The sequence below is a fragment of the Cordyceps javanica genome, chromosome 4 (genome assembly GCF_051103115.1).
Source record: "Cordyceps javanica chromosome 4, complete sequence".
NCBI classification, from domain to species: Eukaryota; Fungi; Ascomycota; class Sordariomycetes; order Hypocreales; family Cordycipitaceae; genus Cordyceps; species Cordyceps javanica.
In genome coordinates, this window is record NC_139298.1 from 2750182 (window position 1) to 2765309 (window position 15128).

General features: G+C 55.1%; 4 protein-coding genes across 4 annotated transcripts; 1 reads left to right on the forward strand and 3 right to left on the reverse strand.

Moving 5' to 3' along the window:
- Positions 1-623: 623 nt before the first annotated feature.
- Positions 624-4157, reverse strand: V2A60_006718 (nitrite reductase niiA; the record flags this gene model as incomplete). Its single annotated transcript, XM_083258010.1, has 4 exons — positions 624-1737; positions 1794-3808; positions 3878-4028; positions 4087-4157. 4 exons carry the CDS (start codon positions 4155-4157, stop codon positions 624-626), a joined length of 3351 nt encoding a protein of 1116 aa, XP_083114136.1.
- A 1055-nt stretch (positions 4158-5212) lies between these two features.
- On the forward strand, positions 5213-6000 carry V2A60_006719 (ESCRT-II subunit protein VPS25; the record flags this gene model as incomplete). Its single annotated transcript, XM_083258011.1, has 2 exons — positions 5213-5771; positions 5888-6000. 2 exons carry the CDS (start codon positions 5213-5215, stop codon positions 5998-6000), a joined length of 672 nt encoding a protein of 223 aa, XP_083114137.1.
- A 359-nt stretch (positions 6001-6359) lies between these two features.
- V2A60_006720 (BRCT domain-containing protein) lies at positions 6360-9211 on the reverse strand (the record flags this gene model as incomplete). Its single annotated transcript, XM_083258012.1, has 4 exons — positions 6360-6986; positions 7043-8504; positions 8579-9012; positions 9134-9211. 4 exons carry the CDS (start codon positions 9209-9211, stop codon positions 6360-6362), a joined length of 2601 nt encoding a protein of 866 aa, XP_083114138.1.
- A 776-nt stretch (positions 9212-9987) lies between these two features.
- Positions 9988-11698, reverse strand: V2A60_006721 (hexokinase family protein; the record flags this gene model as incomplete). The annotated part of the gene is made up of 3 exons (XM_083258013.1): positions 9988-10438; positions 10495-11067; positions 11124-11698. The coding sequence occupies 3 exons, from the start codon at positions 11696-11698 to the stop codon at positions 9988-9990; spliced, it is 1599 nt and encodes a 532-aa protein (XP_083114139.1).
- Between the last annotated feature and the right edge of the window lie 3430 nt (positions 11699-15128).

Consider the following 15128-nt stretch of genomic DNA (forward strand, 5'->3'; position numbering starts at 1 on the left):
TCTTGTTTTGTTTTCTTGTATAACAGCAAAATCTGGCTCGGACAGAAATTCCAAAGGGACAAGGAGAGAGAGGGACGGAAAAAACGGGATGCGACGATTTTTTTTTTCTCTTCTCCTTCTTTTTTCTTTACTCAGCAAAACAAAAACATGTGAAACTCTTTTTTTAATATGACACCATCGTGTGGGGTGTTTCTTTTTTTTTTTTTCGTCTTCCTTTTTTTGCTTGCTTGTTTGTTTCCCATCTTCTCTGGATGACACGGCGTCTCGATTTTTTCCCTCCTTTCTTCTTGAACTGTCTCGTTGCACATGTTGTTTTTCTTGTCATGGCTAGGTTTTCCCCCCGAAATGCTCGTCACGCATGGAATGGACTCGTCTTTGTTAATCTTGTCGTTTCTCTATTGTAGAAAACAGAATAAAGTGTGCTTCACACAACTATACACCTGCTTGCTTGCCAGTTCGTAAACTCCCCCATCGTCTTTTGAAAAAGAAAATCGTAAATGACATGCGTGTATCTGTATCTGACACTATGTACTCTACAAAAAAAGGCCCCTCCCAAAACTTCCATGCACAAACATTCATATTTTATTGCTTCAACGAAACGCAGACCACATCATCTCTCTCATTTACCAGTCCGGTGCCGCGCCACATCCGCTGCCTCCAGCCGTGATCAACGGCGAAGCTACCGCCACTGCTATCGGCGCAGCAGCCACAGCACCGGGCCTTCTCCCCCTCCGTCCAACGAGCTTGTACTTTCTGTCCAGCGCCGCAAGCGGCTCCTCGCCGCTCTCTCCTTTCCTTACCATCCATCTGGTCGTGCCCAGCTTCGCGTCGAGCTCCTCCACAGGCGGCAGCAGCAGGTGCACCATGCCCCCCGCCCGCTCCTCGACAGCAAACGTCGCAATCGTGAGGGAGGCGTCGTTGCGGCACGAACCCGAGGACAGGTCAAAGTTGCGCTTGTGGTGTGGGCACGACACCCACGGCGCCGGCGCCGCGCCTTCGTCATCCGTGCCGACGGAAATGGTGCCCGTTGCTGACGACTGTCCGATGAGCCCATCGGAAAGAATAAAGGCTCGCTTGTGCGGGCACATTTGTTGCGTCGCGTAGTATCGGCCTCGCACGCGCCACACGGCGAGTTGCGTGTCGCCGCGCTTAATGGTCGCCGAGATGCCGTTGGGCAGCTCGTCGGCGCCCGCAAAGTGCGAGGCGGAAATGACCGGCTCCCAGGCTGTGCTCGACCACTCCCCGCCATGATCCTTGCCGAACTTTGTGCCAAGTGCCTGAAAGTCTTGAGCGGCAGGCTCGTTAGTCCAGTGCACCGGGTGGCTCTGGTCCCGGTCTGACTGCAGCTCCATGCCCGGGAGCGCCGCGTCTGGGGCATTGTCAAACTGCGCAAAGCGCGCCTTGATGGCCGGGTCGGCGACGGCTTCGGCCCACTCATCGAAATAGCTGTCGACGAGCTCCTTCATCTGTGCCTCCAGGCTGGCGCAGATGCCCAGCTTGTCGCGCAGGATCACGTCTTGGAGGTAGGTGATGCCGCCAGGCAAGGTCTCGAGCCATGGCGCCGTCCGCTGGAGCTTGTCAGCGGTGCGAATGTACAACATGAGGTAACGGTCGAGGAGGGCGACGACATCGGCGGGCGGCACGTCCTTGGCGAGGAGTGCAGCGTGCTTGGGATTGGCGCCGCCGTTGCCCGCAACAAAGACGTTGAAGCCCTTTTCCGTGGCAATCAAGCCAAAACTATTTTCAGTTAGCCAAGTGTTTCTTCCAGGGCTCAGGAGACTGAGTGTACGTACTCTTTGCTTTGAGCTTCTGCGCATTCACGCACGCAGCCGCTCACACCACCTTTGATTTTGTGCGGTGCTCGGATGCTCTTGTACCGCTCCTCGAGACGCACAGCCAAACCCACGGAATCGCCAATGCCAAAACGGCACCACGTCGAGCCCACGCAACTCTTGACGGTCCGCAGCGACTTGGCGTAGGCGTGACCCGACTCGAGCCCCGCGGCGCCCAGCGCGGCCCAGATCGCGGGCAGGTCCTGCTTGCGCGCACCAAAGAGATCGATGCGCTGACCGCCGGTGATTTTGGTATAGAGCCCATATTCCTCGGCGACGCGGCCGATGGCGAGCAGCTTGGCGGGCGTGATCTCGCCGCCGGGCACGCGTGGGACGACTGAATAGGTGCCGTTGCGCTGGATATTGCCGAGATAACGGTCGTTGGTGTCTTGCAGGCCGCGGTGGGAGGCGCTCAGGACGTGCTTGTTCCAGAGGGAGGCGAATATGCTCGCCACAGCGGGCTTGCATAGTTCGCATCCCACACTGCCGCTGGTGGTGGTGGTGCTGTTTTTGTTGCCCGCGTCGGCAAATACCTCGGCAAAGGTCTTGTACTTCTTGACCATGATGATGTTGAAGAGATCAGTGCGGGAAAAGTTGAAATGCTCGCAGAGGTAATTGGTCACTTCCTTGCCCATGGCGGTTAGAGTCTTGTTAAAGATGTTGGTCACGAGCGGCATGCATCCACCACACCCTGTGCCTGCTTTGGTGCATGATTTGACCGAGGCCACATCTTTGCACTCGCCGCTTTGTACCTTGTCGACAATGTCGCCCTTGGTGACGTTGTGGCACGAGCATATTTGTGTGTCATCGTCCAAGTCGTCGCCATTCTCGTCGCCACTCTTTTTGCTTCCGATGATGAATTCGCTGGGTGAAACGTCGAGCGCCTTCATATTCTTGACGAGAGGCAGGACCTTGATGTAGTCACTCGTATCGCCAATCATCATGCCACCCAGCAGATACTTGCCATCTGCTGTAAAGATGTATTTTTTGTACACGTTTTGGAATGGGTCCTTGTACGTGAGCATCTTGGCCTGCTTGTCGGCCACCGAGAGGGCAGCATCGTCGCCGCCCTTGTTGGCCTTGATGTCGCGAATGTATTTCGGCGGCAGGTACTTTGGCCCGTCACGATCGGCAAAAAAGTCACCAAAGCTCGCCACGTCTACGCCGAGAAGCTTCAGCTTGGTACTTACGTCGGGACGTTTGAAGACACGCGGGCTGTGCAGCACGGCTTGCGTCAAGTTGAAGGCTAGCACGTCGGCCATTTCCACGCCGGGCGCGATGAGGCCGTACGTGGTGCTGCGCCAGCTCGCGCACTCGCCCACAGCGTAAACGTCTGGCGCGCTGGTTCTCAGACTGTCGTCGACGGCGATTCCACCAAATTCGGCACATTCGATGCCGGCATTGCGAGCGAGCTCGTCCCGGGGGCTGATGCCGATTGCAAAACACACGGTGCTGCAAGCCATCTCTTCGCCGTCCTCAAAGACCACACCCTGGACATTGTTCGCCGCGTCGACTTGTATGCGCTGCACGCGCTTGCTCAGCATCACGTCCAGGCCGAGCTGGCGCACCTGCTGCACAACCATGTCGCCCGCGTCGGCGTCCAGCTGGCGGCTCAGCACCCACCTGTTGCGCTCAATGAGATGGACCTTGCGGTAGACGTCCAGGTCCATCATGGCCTTGGCGGCTTCCAGGCCGAGCAGGCCGCCGCCCACGACCGCGCCGTCCGTCTCACCCTTGTCCTTGGCAAAGGCGATGAGCCGAACGAGGTCGTCGATGGTGCGGTAGACAAAGACGCCGTTGGCATCGTGGCCGGGCGTGCGCCGCGGCAGCACGGCGTCGGAGCCGGTGGCGAGGACGAGGGTATCGTATGGCACGCTACGGCCGGTCTCGCAGTGCACAGTCTTGGACTCGGTGTCGATGTCGACGACTTTGGTGCTGATGTGGCACGCCAGGCCGCTTTTCGCGGTAGTGTCGTACTATGAACATTACCTCGTTAGCGACGGCAGTCACCGTGGACAAGAGTGTTGCGTTCGCGGTAGGCATACCCATTCCTGCGGATTGAGGTAGAGGTTCGGAATCTCGCGGTGATCGAAGAAGCTGGTGAGCCCAACGCGGTTGTACGCCAGGTACGGCTCTTCGCCGAGGACGGTAATGTCATACTCCCTCTCTTTCGTGTCGTATTTTAAAATTTTCTCGCTACTCATAGGTTAGAAATTGTTGTCGGGCCGAGTAAATGGCCGTGATGGCTGCCTACATGAATGAAATGCCCACCATGCCCAGGCCGACAACCACGAGCCTCTTTCGAGGAGGATCTGGTTCTGCCATGATGTTTGATGATGGATCGATGGGGCTGACACTGAAGCGCAAGCGTTCATACGCTTCTTCTTTGAACTGACATGTTGGGAGCAGCCATCTTATGATACGCCGGGGCTCTCTCCCCATGGGCAATATGTCTTGCTCCTGCCAATCATCGTCCACCTATACTAAAAGCTCAGCAGCACTCTTGCCCCGCGGAGAAGCATGTTCATAACAAGCCTCCATTTATCATATCAGGTAATCGGTTATATCTATACTGATACACTGATAAGTTCAAGCAGGGCACACAACTCCCCGACCGCCCGACTGTGCGGCACGATCCTCCAAAGGCGAGCGTGATTGTGCTTGTGCGTGTCAGGTCGTTGCGTCGCGCATGATAAGGCGCCCCCATTCCCTACTAGCTCGTCCCGTCTTATCCCCCAGGAAAACCCGGAGAAGCAAAATTCAAGGGGGCTAGCGGCAGCGGCGAGCTTATCTGTGGGTTTGAGAGGCTTTCCTTCTCTTCTTCTTCTTTTTTTTCCCTCTGGCCCTTCTCCGATGGGTTGTCTATCGAAACGAAGGACGATCGTATGGGCCAAAACGGGCAGACAGGGCGGCTGTGCGTATCCGCAACACCCGATTGGCTGCGCTGATTATCTGCGCGCCAGACGGAGGAGCTTTTCAAATGTTGAGCCCAGGATTTACCTCAATCGATTCCAGTCTCAACAGGATTCTTTCTTCCTCTTTAATGCAGAGTTTCGATGCAAATAAATGATCAACTTTGTATTCATATCGCGCCAAAATGTCGCACTATGTGAAATGGCTGCCGATGCTGTGACCTGGGGTCGGGTGACAAGCCAACACCCCCACCATCATCCCCGCCACGCCTGCACCACTTTGACGCAACCTCACCTCATCCAAAATCCTCTCACACTCTTGGTTGTTTGCCATTTCTCGTCGACACGTCACAGCACATACAAGTGTCCGGATTAGAGACGACAGCTCTCGGAAATCCCGTTGCAACCCCCCCCCCCCCCCTCTCTCTCTCTCTGTGTGTTTCTCCACACACACACACTCGCCCGAGCATGGCGCAGCACCAGCAGCAACAGCAACCGCCATCGCAGGCCACCGGGGACTTCAAGTTCCCTCAAGAGTACTTCTTCCCGGCCTTCTTCACGCGGCAGGCCAACCTCGCCACGCACCACGCCCAGCGCCGGACCTGGACCGCGCTGGTCCTGTCCTACGCCCGGCATCACCGCCTCTTCCGCCTGCGCCTGTCCGAGGCCGCCGAGTCGGACCTCTTCTGGAACCGGCGCCTCGAGCGCCGCCTGCAGGCGCCCGACGTCCGGGAGCTCGTCGAAGGCATGGTCAGGGAAGGGTCGGCCGAGTACCTGGCGGCCGGCGCATCGTCCGGGTCTTCCTCCTCCCACCACCCGGACGGCGGAGCCGCCGCCGCCTCTGCCGGTGGTGGTGGTGGTGGTGGCGGCCCAAGTGGCGGCGGCGGCCCGGACGTGGTGCTGCTATACTGGAAGAAGCCCGAGGAGTGGGCGGCGCTCGTCGAGGCCTACGTCGAGGAGACGGGCCAAAAGGGGAGCGTGTTGACAGTGTACGAGATCTCCGAGGGTGACGGGACGCGAAACACGGGTATGTTGATTTTATTTATCCTTTTCTCTCCGCCCCCTCATACTAGCAACAAGATGAATCCTCTCCCTCTATGAGTGTGCACCTGTGTGCGCATGTTTGTGCTAATGGTGTGATAGAGCTCCACGGCATTGACAGTGAAGTCCTGCGCAAAGCGCTCAACATTCTCGTCAAGCGCGGCAAGGCCCAAATCTTTGGCCAGGAAGACTCTCTCGGCGTAAAATTCTTTTGATCTGTATTTTCTTAAACAAGAAAAAAATAAAACAACAGCAACAAGATGCATGCATAATCATTACAGCACGGTATATGCTTGATACAAACGGTTCGGCCCCGGTAACAACAAGGGATATCCCGGAAAGACGTATCCGCGGAAGACAAAAGCCAAAAAAAAAAAGACCATATGACCATACTTCTTTCCAAATCCTCTTTACTCCAGGAGATATAACTATCAATGCTGCCAGAACACAAAGAAACAGAGAAACAAAGCAACTGACAAGGAAGACGAGGAAGAAGAGCGAGCCATTTACACACATAGGAGCTCCGCAGAGCTGTTGCATGCTTCGCAACAGCGCCGCGCGGCCCTTTCATTGCTCACTCCTTCTGCCGAAAGTTCTCCACGGCGAATTTCGAATCGTACCGCACCTGCTGCGCCATGGCCACGTCGAGCAGCCAGTCCGGCGCAACAATGCGCGGCTCCATGTGGCCCTTGACGGCCATCTCGCGGAACCGCGGCCACATGCTCTTCTCGTCGGCGCTCACGCCGCTTAGGAGGTAGACGGGCTCAGGCGGCGCACCGCCGTCCTGCTCAGCCGTCGTCGGCTTGATCGTGGTGCCGCTGCGCGCGCGGTAAATCTTGAAGATGGCGCCGTTGGCCTCGGCAATGACCTGGTAGCTCTTGGGTCCGTTCTTGATGTTCTCGGTGCAGTACACGGCGACCCCCTGCAGCAGCCGGCCGCGGTTCGCCTTGGCCCGCCCGACCGACTTGTCCAGAGTAAAGTGGTACCGCCTCTCCGCGTCCTTGTCCTTGAGCGTGTACTTGCCGACGTCGGGCAGTTTGCCCGTCTCGATCGCCGCGTCGATGAAGCTGGAGGAAATTACCTCGGGTCCACGCGCAAGCGCGCACAGAAACTTGACCGTGCGCACAATGTGCGGCGCCGCCAGGTAGTCGCACGGCTGCCCTTCCTGAACAATCTGGATACCCAGATCACGCAGTTTCCGCTGCACGCAGTCAGCACGTATTTAGACATTACAATAAATTCATGACACAAACTTACTCTATCAGCGTCCTCTTTGTTCTTGTCTTCTACCCATCTCGTAAACCCTGTGAGGATTATCCGCATCTCAACATCGGGTAATGACGGCCGAGCCTTCTTGCTCGGTCGCTTCACAGCATCGTCGTCCTCGTTCGCCTTTTCCTTCTCCGCCGCCTTTCGTTCTTTGGCTTCGACATCCGCGAGCCTTTGCTTCTCTACGAGGTCGGCAGCTCGCTTGCCACCGAAAGGCGTAGTCGCCTTGCCCGAGCGCTTCTTCTCCTTCTCGTACAGCGCAATGTCGGGTGCGATGGTCTGCAGCTTGTCTCTGGCCTTGGCCTTGGCACTACGGCCACCAGTCGACACGACTGACGGAGTGTCATTCTCCTTGCCGGAGCGGACATGACGCGCCCGGACCGGCGTCTCGACAGGGGCAGGCGCCGTCTTTTTCGGCGGTGAGTTCTCTATATCATCCTCCTCCTGTTCCTCAACCTCCTGGTTCTCGTCCTCCATCATCAAAACATCTTCATCCACATCACCCGCCGTCTGCGCAACAACGACACCGTCGGCAGGCCCACTGTGGTACGCATTGTCTTCGGCCGCCTCCAAGATCTTGCGCTTTCGCTTGGCGCTGCCTGTCATCTTCGTCTCGCCGCCTGGATAGTAAATCTCCCTCAGTCTGCTCTCGTCTAAAAAGGTCTGGCCGATAATCTCGCCCAGATTCGTGCGGTGGGGAAAATGGTTGTACTTTTGGACGTTGATGGGCTTCATCTGGCACTTGGCGTAGCTCTCCTCAATCCACAGATGGTTGACGACGGCCACACCCCATTCCGGCGCCGCCTTGCACTTCTCGCTCGAATCGCGCGCTGTGATGAGGTGCGTGTTGTCGGCCTTCATCGTCTTGGTGAACTCAGCACCGCAGGCCTTGATGAGGTTCTCCAGATAGATGCGCGCCTCGCCGCCGTAGTTGGAGACTGTGATTCGAAGGCCACGAAAGCCTTCAATGCCGTTGCGTGGCGTCGGGTAGTGCAGCAGTCGCCTCAGGGACGATGTCCAGGAGTTTTGCACGATCAGGTAGTATAGCCACGATAGATTGCCGACGTCCTTGCAGGCCTGGGAGGCGCGGATAAACTGCTCGCCGTCGCGGTATTGCCCTATGTACATGTCGCACGCATCCACCGTGTCGACCATTCTTCCACCGCCGTTGACGATGATGTCTCGAATAGCTTTGGTAAGTCGAGGTGTAATGTTGAGATCTGCGCCGAGCAGCACCTTTCGCTGCTGAAAGACTGTGCATGGCGGGCGCGCCACATCGCCATCGGGCGGTAGCGGCAGCCACTGCGGATTCGGGGATGTGGCGCCATCCAGGTTGTCGTTGACGGGAATGTCGAGCGCGTCCTCGGGGGCTTTTTTGAGAATTTCAGGATCGGGTAGCAGATACGGGGTTTCGTCGATTCGTTTCCCGAGCTTGAAGCAGTCGTCAAACCTGCAAAAGAAAGGAGAAGAAAACGTCAGCAATCGAAACAAGCCCTTCCCCCTTGTTGCTCTTTTGCTACTCACCAGTGCGGAAGGACGACCTTGCCCTTCCAGCCCTTGGAGAGCGGCACCTGCACCTTGGGATGGTCCATGGACAGGGCGCAGACGTGCGTCGTGATGCGGGTCGCGTCCTTGGTCTCCTGGCCGCCGAGGGCCATGACGGCGCCGAGGATGCTCTCCTTGTCCGTCACGGGCAGGTCCGCGCACGTCACCACCACCTCGGCGAAGATGAGGCGCGGGTCCGGCGAGAAGGGGCGCACCTGCGCGACGCGCCGCCGGCTGACCGACGCCGTGATCCACTGCGTCGTGACGACGGGGATCATGACGGCCTGCGACTCGGCGAACTGCTGGAAGTCGATGGTGTTGGACACAATGTGCGTGACCTTGTCGATGGCCAGGGTGCCGTTGCGGCGCGGCTCAATAATCTCCGCGCCATTGTCTTGGAGAATGGCCGAAAGCTAAGCCAAGAAACCGGGAGACGGAGAGTCAGAGGCGTCTTCGGACAAGAAACAAAAGATGGGGAGAGGGGGAGAGAGAGGGGGGGAGAGAGAGAGATCTTCAGCTGCATCATTTGCATACCTCACTAATGGATTTGGGCGTAAGCGAGGCGCTGGGCACAAACGCAATCGCGCACTCGTTGAAGAGCCCCTCGCCCATGCTTGCGGTCGGTCAATTTGGAGCCCAGTCGTTGTGTAATCAATCAATTCGCCGTTATCTTGGAGGGTGGGTAGTTTCCGCTGTTAAGTAGACAGCATAACGAGTACAGTACAACTTTTGAGAGTAGGAGAATAAAACGGGGAAAATGGAAAAGGAAAGAAAAGAAAAATGACACTGACTGCTTTGCTGGTCCTTGGTTAAAGAAAGGCTACCGACCAAAAAGATGGGTTGCCTATTTTGTTTGGTGACGCGCCAGGAAGTGGCGGCGACGCGCGAACCCCTCAGGTGGTCACCTGACGTGGCGCGTCCCCATTAACAGGCCAAACAAGGCCTCCGTGTAAGTCACAACTTTGATGGCCATGCCTATACCTACCATCTTGGGCATGAGACTGAAAAAAGTTTGATGGCCGTAATGACTTTTTCAGAGTATATTTGAAGAAGATGCTGTCCTAGTGTCGGATTGTCAAAGGTACGTAGAATTATGGATAGAGTTTTTTTTTTTTAAGAAAGAATGATTCGGAATCTGTATTCCTGACCTTCAAAAGTATAAACAGCCCAAAGATACGCCTTAGGAAACACTTCAAACAATGCTAGCCTGCGCCTCTATGCATGCTGACGTCTGGATCGCACGCCCTAATGCTTCGTAGAAAAGCTCCGAAAGTACAAAGGTAAAAGATATAAACAGCAGCAAAAAAAGGGATGGGAAAAGATCAAAACAATCAAAACAAAGACCGAGGTATTATGTGCGAATTCGAGCAGAGGTCTTGTAAATACATCTATGCCTCTGGGTTGATACATGCCAAAGCAACGGCCGCTCCGATCAACGAGCTCTCCTTGGCAAGGACGAGCTCGATGCTTCGGGTCTTGGAGTGTCCCTTGCTCTGAAGTAGGTCGTTGATGTAACGCTGGCAGCTCTCGAGATAGCCGGGGAAATTCTCGATCACGCTTCCGTTGAATGAAACCGTCGTCTTTTCCAGCTCGATGTCTTCCTCAACCCGCTTGCGCAGAGGAGAGTCTTCGGGCAGCGTCTGTACAAAGTCTCTTTCGCCCTCAAGGCGAGTGTCCCAGAGAGTGTACAGGCAGGTAGCAACGAGGGCGCTAGAACGAACAGACACAAAAGAAGCCAGCGCCTTTATGGCGGCCATGTCTGTCGTGGTGGGGATATGAGTGGAAGGGTGACGTTCAGAAAAGATGCGAATAGCTTCTGTGAGATCTGATGTCGAATCGCTATACCAAAATCAGCATGTGATGAGGAATCATGAGAGCATTTTAGCTTGACTTACCATCCAATCATTGAGATGGTCTCTGTCCCCAAGGTGTAGTTGGTGGTGAGAGACTCGGGCAGGATGCCCCCAAGCAGGCCGGCCGAGGCAACGGCCTCGACAATGGCGATGCGGACAATTTCGCCAAGATACATGCCACTAACCAGATATTCGAGGGGTTGGAACTCGGGCCGGGGGTGGTCCTTGAGAAGGATCTTATCCCATCGAGTCAAGGGAAGAATGTCGGTGCCAAACATGCCCAACTCTGTGTTGACAATGACGTGGCTGGCTTCGTCAAACCAGCCGGTAGGGCGGACGCCAAACTTGGCACGGCCCATGGTGGAAACGGGCAGGTAGGCGGCAATATTGACGCCGGTGCCTAAAATAAGACCGAAACGGGTCGAAGGGTGAGAATAGGCGCGAGAGAGAAGGCATGCGCTTGAGTCGTTGAGGATAGCCTGCAACTCAACATTGAGGCCCTCGTTCTCGCTCGCCTTTTTGATAATGTCGCCCAGATCCTGTCCCAAAAGGCCAACGTCTGCGAGAAATCCCTTGCCCATTCTCCCAAACTTACCACCACCGAGCGAAGTTTGCCTGGAAGAAGGGTTAGCGGTTGATACAACGTGTTCGTTGGGACGGGTCTTACTCACTCGATGGGAAAGCTCCAAGCGAGTGCCACGGGGATGGGTTTGTCGGTAGCATTGTCCTGCTTGAGGCTTGAAGATAGAGTTTCCTTTATTCTGGCAGCCATCCAGTTAAAGAAGGCCATGCCCTCGAGGTTCTTGATGTCTCTGGTGATTTTGAAATTTTGCATGCTGACAATATCGCCATCACTGCCCAGGCCGGAAGAGCTACGACCTGACAGTTTCACGAGAGCTACTCGCAGGGTAGAGCCACCAACATCGAGAGCAAGATACTGGCCACGCTCTTGACCCGTAGGCAGTTGGTGGCTGTAAGAGGGCAGCATGGATTCTCCGTCGGCTTGGAGACTGTGGAAGAACTGTTTGCGAAGGTCACCGGAAAGCTTTACAAGTCCATCCCCGCTGACGGGGCCGAGAAGGGATGCTTCGGCATCTTTGAGAAAGTCCTGGAGGCTCTTTTGTGGCGCGGCGTGGTTGAGGTCGTTGGTGTGTATCCAGTAGCCGATGATGGCCTGGATGAGAGACTTGCCACGAAGCAGACTCTTGACGAGCGCGGCAAAGAATGCTTTCCTGAAGCTGGTCATTGCAGAAACGAGCGGCTGCATAACATGGGGCGGATTGAAAGACAGGTCAAGATGAGACGGCGGGTCTCCGGGGAATCAGGAGTGATATATAAGAAAGGCGCGATCAAGCTAGTGCGTGTGTGGATAGACGGGACTGTCAGTGCTGGATGCGTATAGACGGCCCGAGGGCATGTAGTAGTAACGTCAATATGAGCTAGTCAAACGCGGCGTCGTGTGAGGTGGTGTGTACTTCCGTCGGATTATAGAACGTAGCAGCAAAGTAGGTAGGCAAGGCGGTGGAAGTTGGGATGGAGATGTGGAAGAGCAAAACTGGATTCCGGATGATGCGATTGTGGTATTTTCCTTGGTTTCTTTCCGGCCAAGATGAGATGGCAATGAAGAAGATATAATAAGAGAAGAGGGTCCGGCAGAAGTTGCTGTTGTTGCGTTGCGCAAGGAGGTAGTGGCAGGTAGCAAGCAGAGGTCAGGTAGGTGGGTAGTAGCAGGAAGAGGTGAAGTGGTACCGGCAGCCTGGGATTATTAGAAGCCAAAGAAACGGGCCGCCGTTTTCGAGGTTGCAGGGGAAGATGCCGGCCCAGGCAGGGCGAGGACTTGACGGAGCAAAAGCCGGACTACTGGGTAGTGAGAAAAGGTAGGAGAGGCAGAGAATACTTGGCCCTTGCTTTGCAGGCTACTTAGGAGTAAGTAGCGGGCGTACTGGTACGGGAGTGGTCGGGGGTCGGCAAACCAACGTCGCAGAGTTCGATTGTTATGCGGAGCCCGGAGTTGTCGTACTTGGCACTTGGCGTGGGTGGTGGTTGATGGACGGGGAGGAGAGGAGGGACTGACTGCGCTTGGTGCCTGGAGGCCGTGGAGAATGAACCGGGGGGGCGAGGGGAGCGGAGGGAGGATGGAGGAGGGGGAGTGCCCTTGGGGATGTAGCGTGGCAACGAGTTTCCTGGAGAAGAAAGATGAGGCGAGACGAAAATAATGATAATAATAAAAAAAAGGAAGAAGGGAAAGAAGCAAGGAGAGAAGGAAACAAGTCATTATGTGGAGGCGTTTCCGTACATGGAGGCTTGAGTCGAGGGTGACGAGTTGTTGTTGGTGGTGTCTGCGGGGGGTGTATGTTGTAGGGGGTGGGATGAACAGGTGTGAAGTGCCAGCTGGCAGCGGGAGGGCAGAGCAGGCAGGCAGGCCGGCAGGCAGGCAGTTGTGTGCAGCGGCGCAGAGGCAAAGTGGACGAAGGGATTTGTGTTGGAAAAGGTAGTTAGGTAGTCAATAAGCGACGGCGCAGGCGCTAGTGGTTTGGTTGGTTGACAGGTTGGCAGGCTGGCAAAGAGGCTCGTATTTTATTTTATTTTTATTCTTATTTTCCATTTACATTTGATTTTAAGTAGGAGGATCATGAGGGGTGGCCATGGAGGTGGTGGTGATGTGCAAATGTGAGTGTGTGACAATGGTCGCGGTGGCTTGCTGCGTTTGCTGCCGTTGTGCGGCGGCTTCCGCCACACTGGCAACAGTAAGGGTCAATTTCCCGACTGGTTGCGTCTTGATGGCCAGTTTTGATTAGACCGAAGAAAAAACACTAAAAAAAAAAATAGTACGAGCAGCGGACCAAAATAAAATACATTGTCAATGACTCCGCCATGAAAGGTGATTGGTGGTAGGTAGTGGTGGTACAGATTAGTGGGAAGGATGACGGGAAAAGTGAGTGGAAAGGAGGACCGAAGACGAAAGAGTAGGTACTCCGTAGAGTGAGTTGGAAAAAAAAAAAGCTGGGGATGCTGTAACGTTGCGGTGGAGCTGATGAAGAAGAAGAAGACGAAGAAAAGAAGAAGAATTTTTATTTTGGCTAGCATGGCAGGGCTGTCTTGCGTCCCTTGTCCCTTGTTCTTAGCGCGCCGCCCGGCTACAGACGCTAACTTACTTGGTACTAAGGTAGTTACTTGGTACTGATGAGTTGGAGAGGCGGGGCCGTTGGTGTGTTTCTTCTTTGGGGTGGGAAGCTCTGTTGTGTATCCCGGCCTGTTGCCTCCGAATACCTCCAAAAACCTCCAAAAACCTCCAAGCCGCTATTGCGACTGGAACTTGTACGCCGCTCATTCGCTACAGGAAATCTCGGTCATCGTTTCAAAAGGTGGCTGTCGGTCCTCTTGAGGTCAGCAGCAGATTGGCAAACAGGCAGGTTGGCACGTCTGTTTGGTAGGTAGGTACATTGGTAGGTTAGCATCAGTAGAGAGCCATGTTGTCATGTTGCAGTGTTGTCATGTTGTCATGTACGGATTACCGAGTACTTACTTGCTTACCTCTCTCGTATACCTCCAGACTTTTTGCTCAATTTCCTTCCTTCCTTGACCACCACTCTCGCCCTCCCACACACACCCACCCCATCCACATCTTCCAAGGCCCAAATCCCGATGCTACTTTGCCATGATACAACCCCAAATCTCACACACACACACCCCTCTCAAGTCTCCAAGAGGCTCAAGGGGGCGAGAAACCGGGGCCCCAGCCACCCCGGCGAGCCTTGCCCTTCGGTCATGCTGGGGCCCCAGTCAATCTGTCACTGCCCAGTTAGTGGATGGTCACTACTTACCTACACTTACTTGCGGGGAGCGCCGAGTCTTGCGAGAGGTCTTTTTCTCAGGAAAGATCAAGTTGGAAAGAAAGAAAAAACGCCACAGTCCATGGAATGTTGGATTTCTCTCATCATGCCTTCCATGCTGCCCACCCGTCTGTTACCATCATCTGATATGTACACCTCGGGACCACAACGCGCACCGCGACGATACTACGTGGGGGCCGAGCGTCGCTCTCCTTCGCAGTCCCCATCTACCACGATGCACCTAGTAAGCGACTCAGCGTGCGTTTCTTCCTCGCCTCCTCCCCCTTCTTCTCTTCACAGCAAAGGAGGAAGAAAAATCCGTTCCCCCTTCTTCATCCTTGATTTTCATCTGCATGGAGTAGGCTCGGCTGCTATTGGTTCCTGCCACACCCCCCGCGCTTCCCCTCCCCTTCCGTAGCGCCGCCTCCTTGACCGTTTCCATCTCGTGTCAACCCTCACCAGATGGCGGCTGCCATCGTTGCTTGGCACCCGCCGCTAGGCTAATAATAACCGGCTGGACGAATCATGGAAAAGCGACTCGTTATTACCGGAAACATTGACCTCTTGCCCAGTTGAGCGTAGACTGAGTCACGGGGAAAAGGGCAAGTATTACTATGCAAACGCACAACTCGGCAACAAATGAGGAGCTACTTAGTACTCATGGTTGCAGTAGGTGATGAATGAAAAATGGCACATTGTCAAGGGAACAATAATATGGGCAAGAAAGATTTAGAAGAAGACAAAAAAATCAAAACAAAGTGTACCAATGCACCACTACGTAGCTGTTGGATCAGCACTTGTCTCGTTAGTTGCTCCGTGTGGCTGCTTTGCATGCCCGTGGTA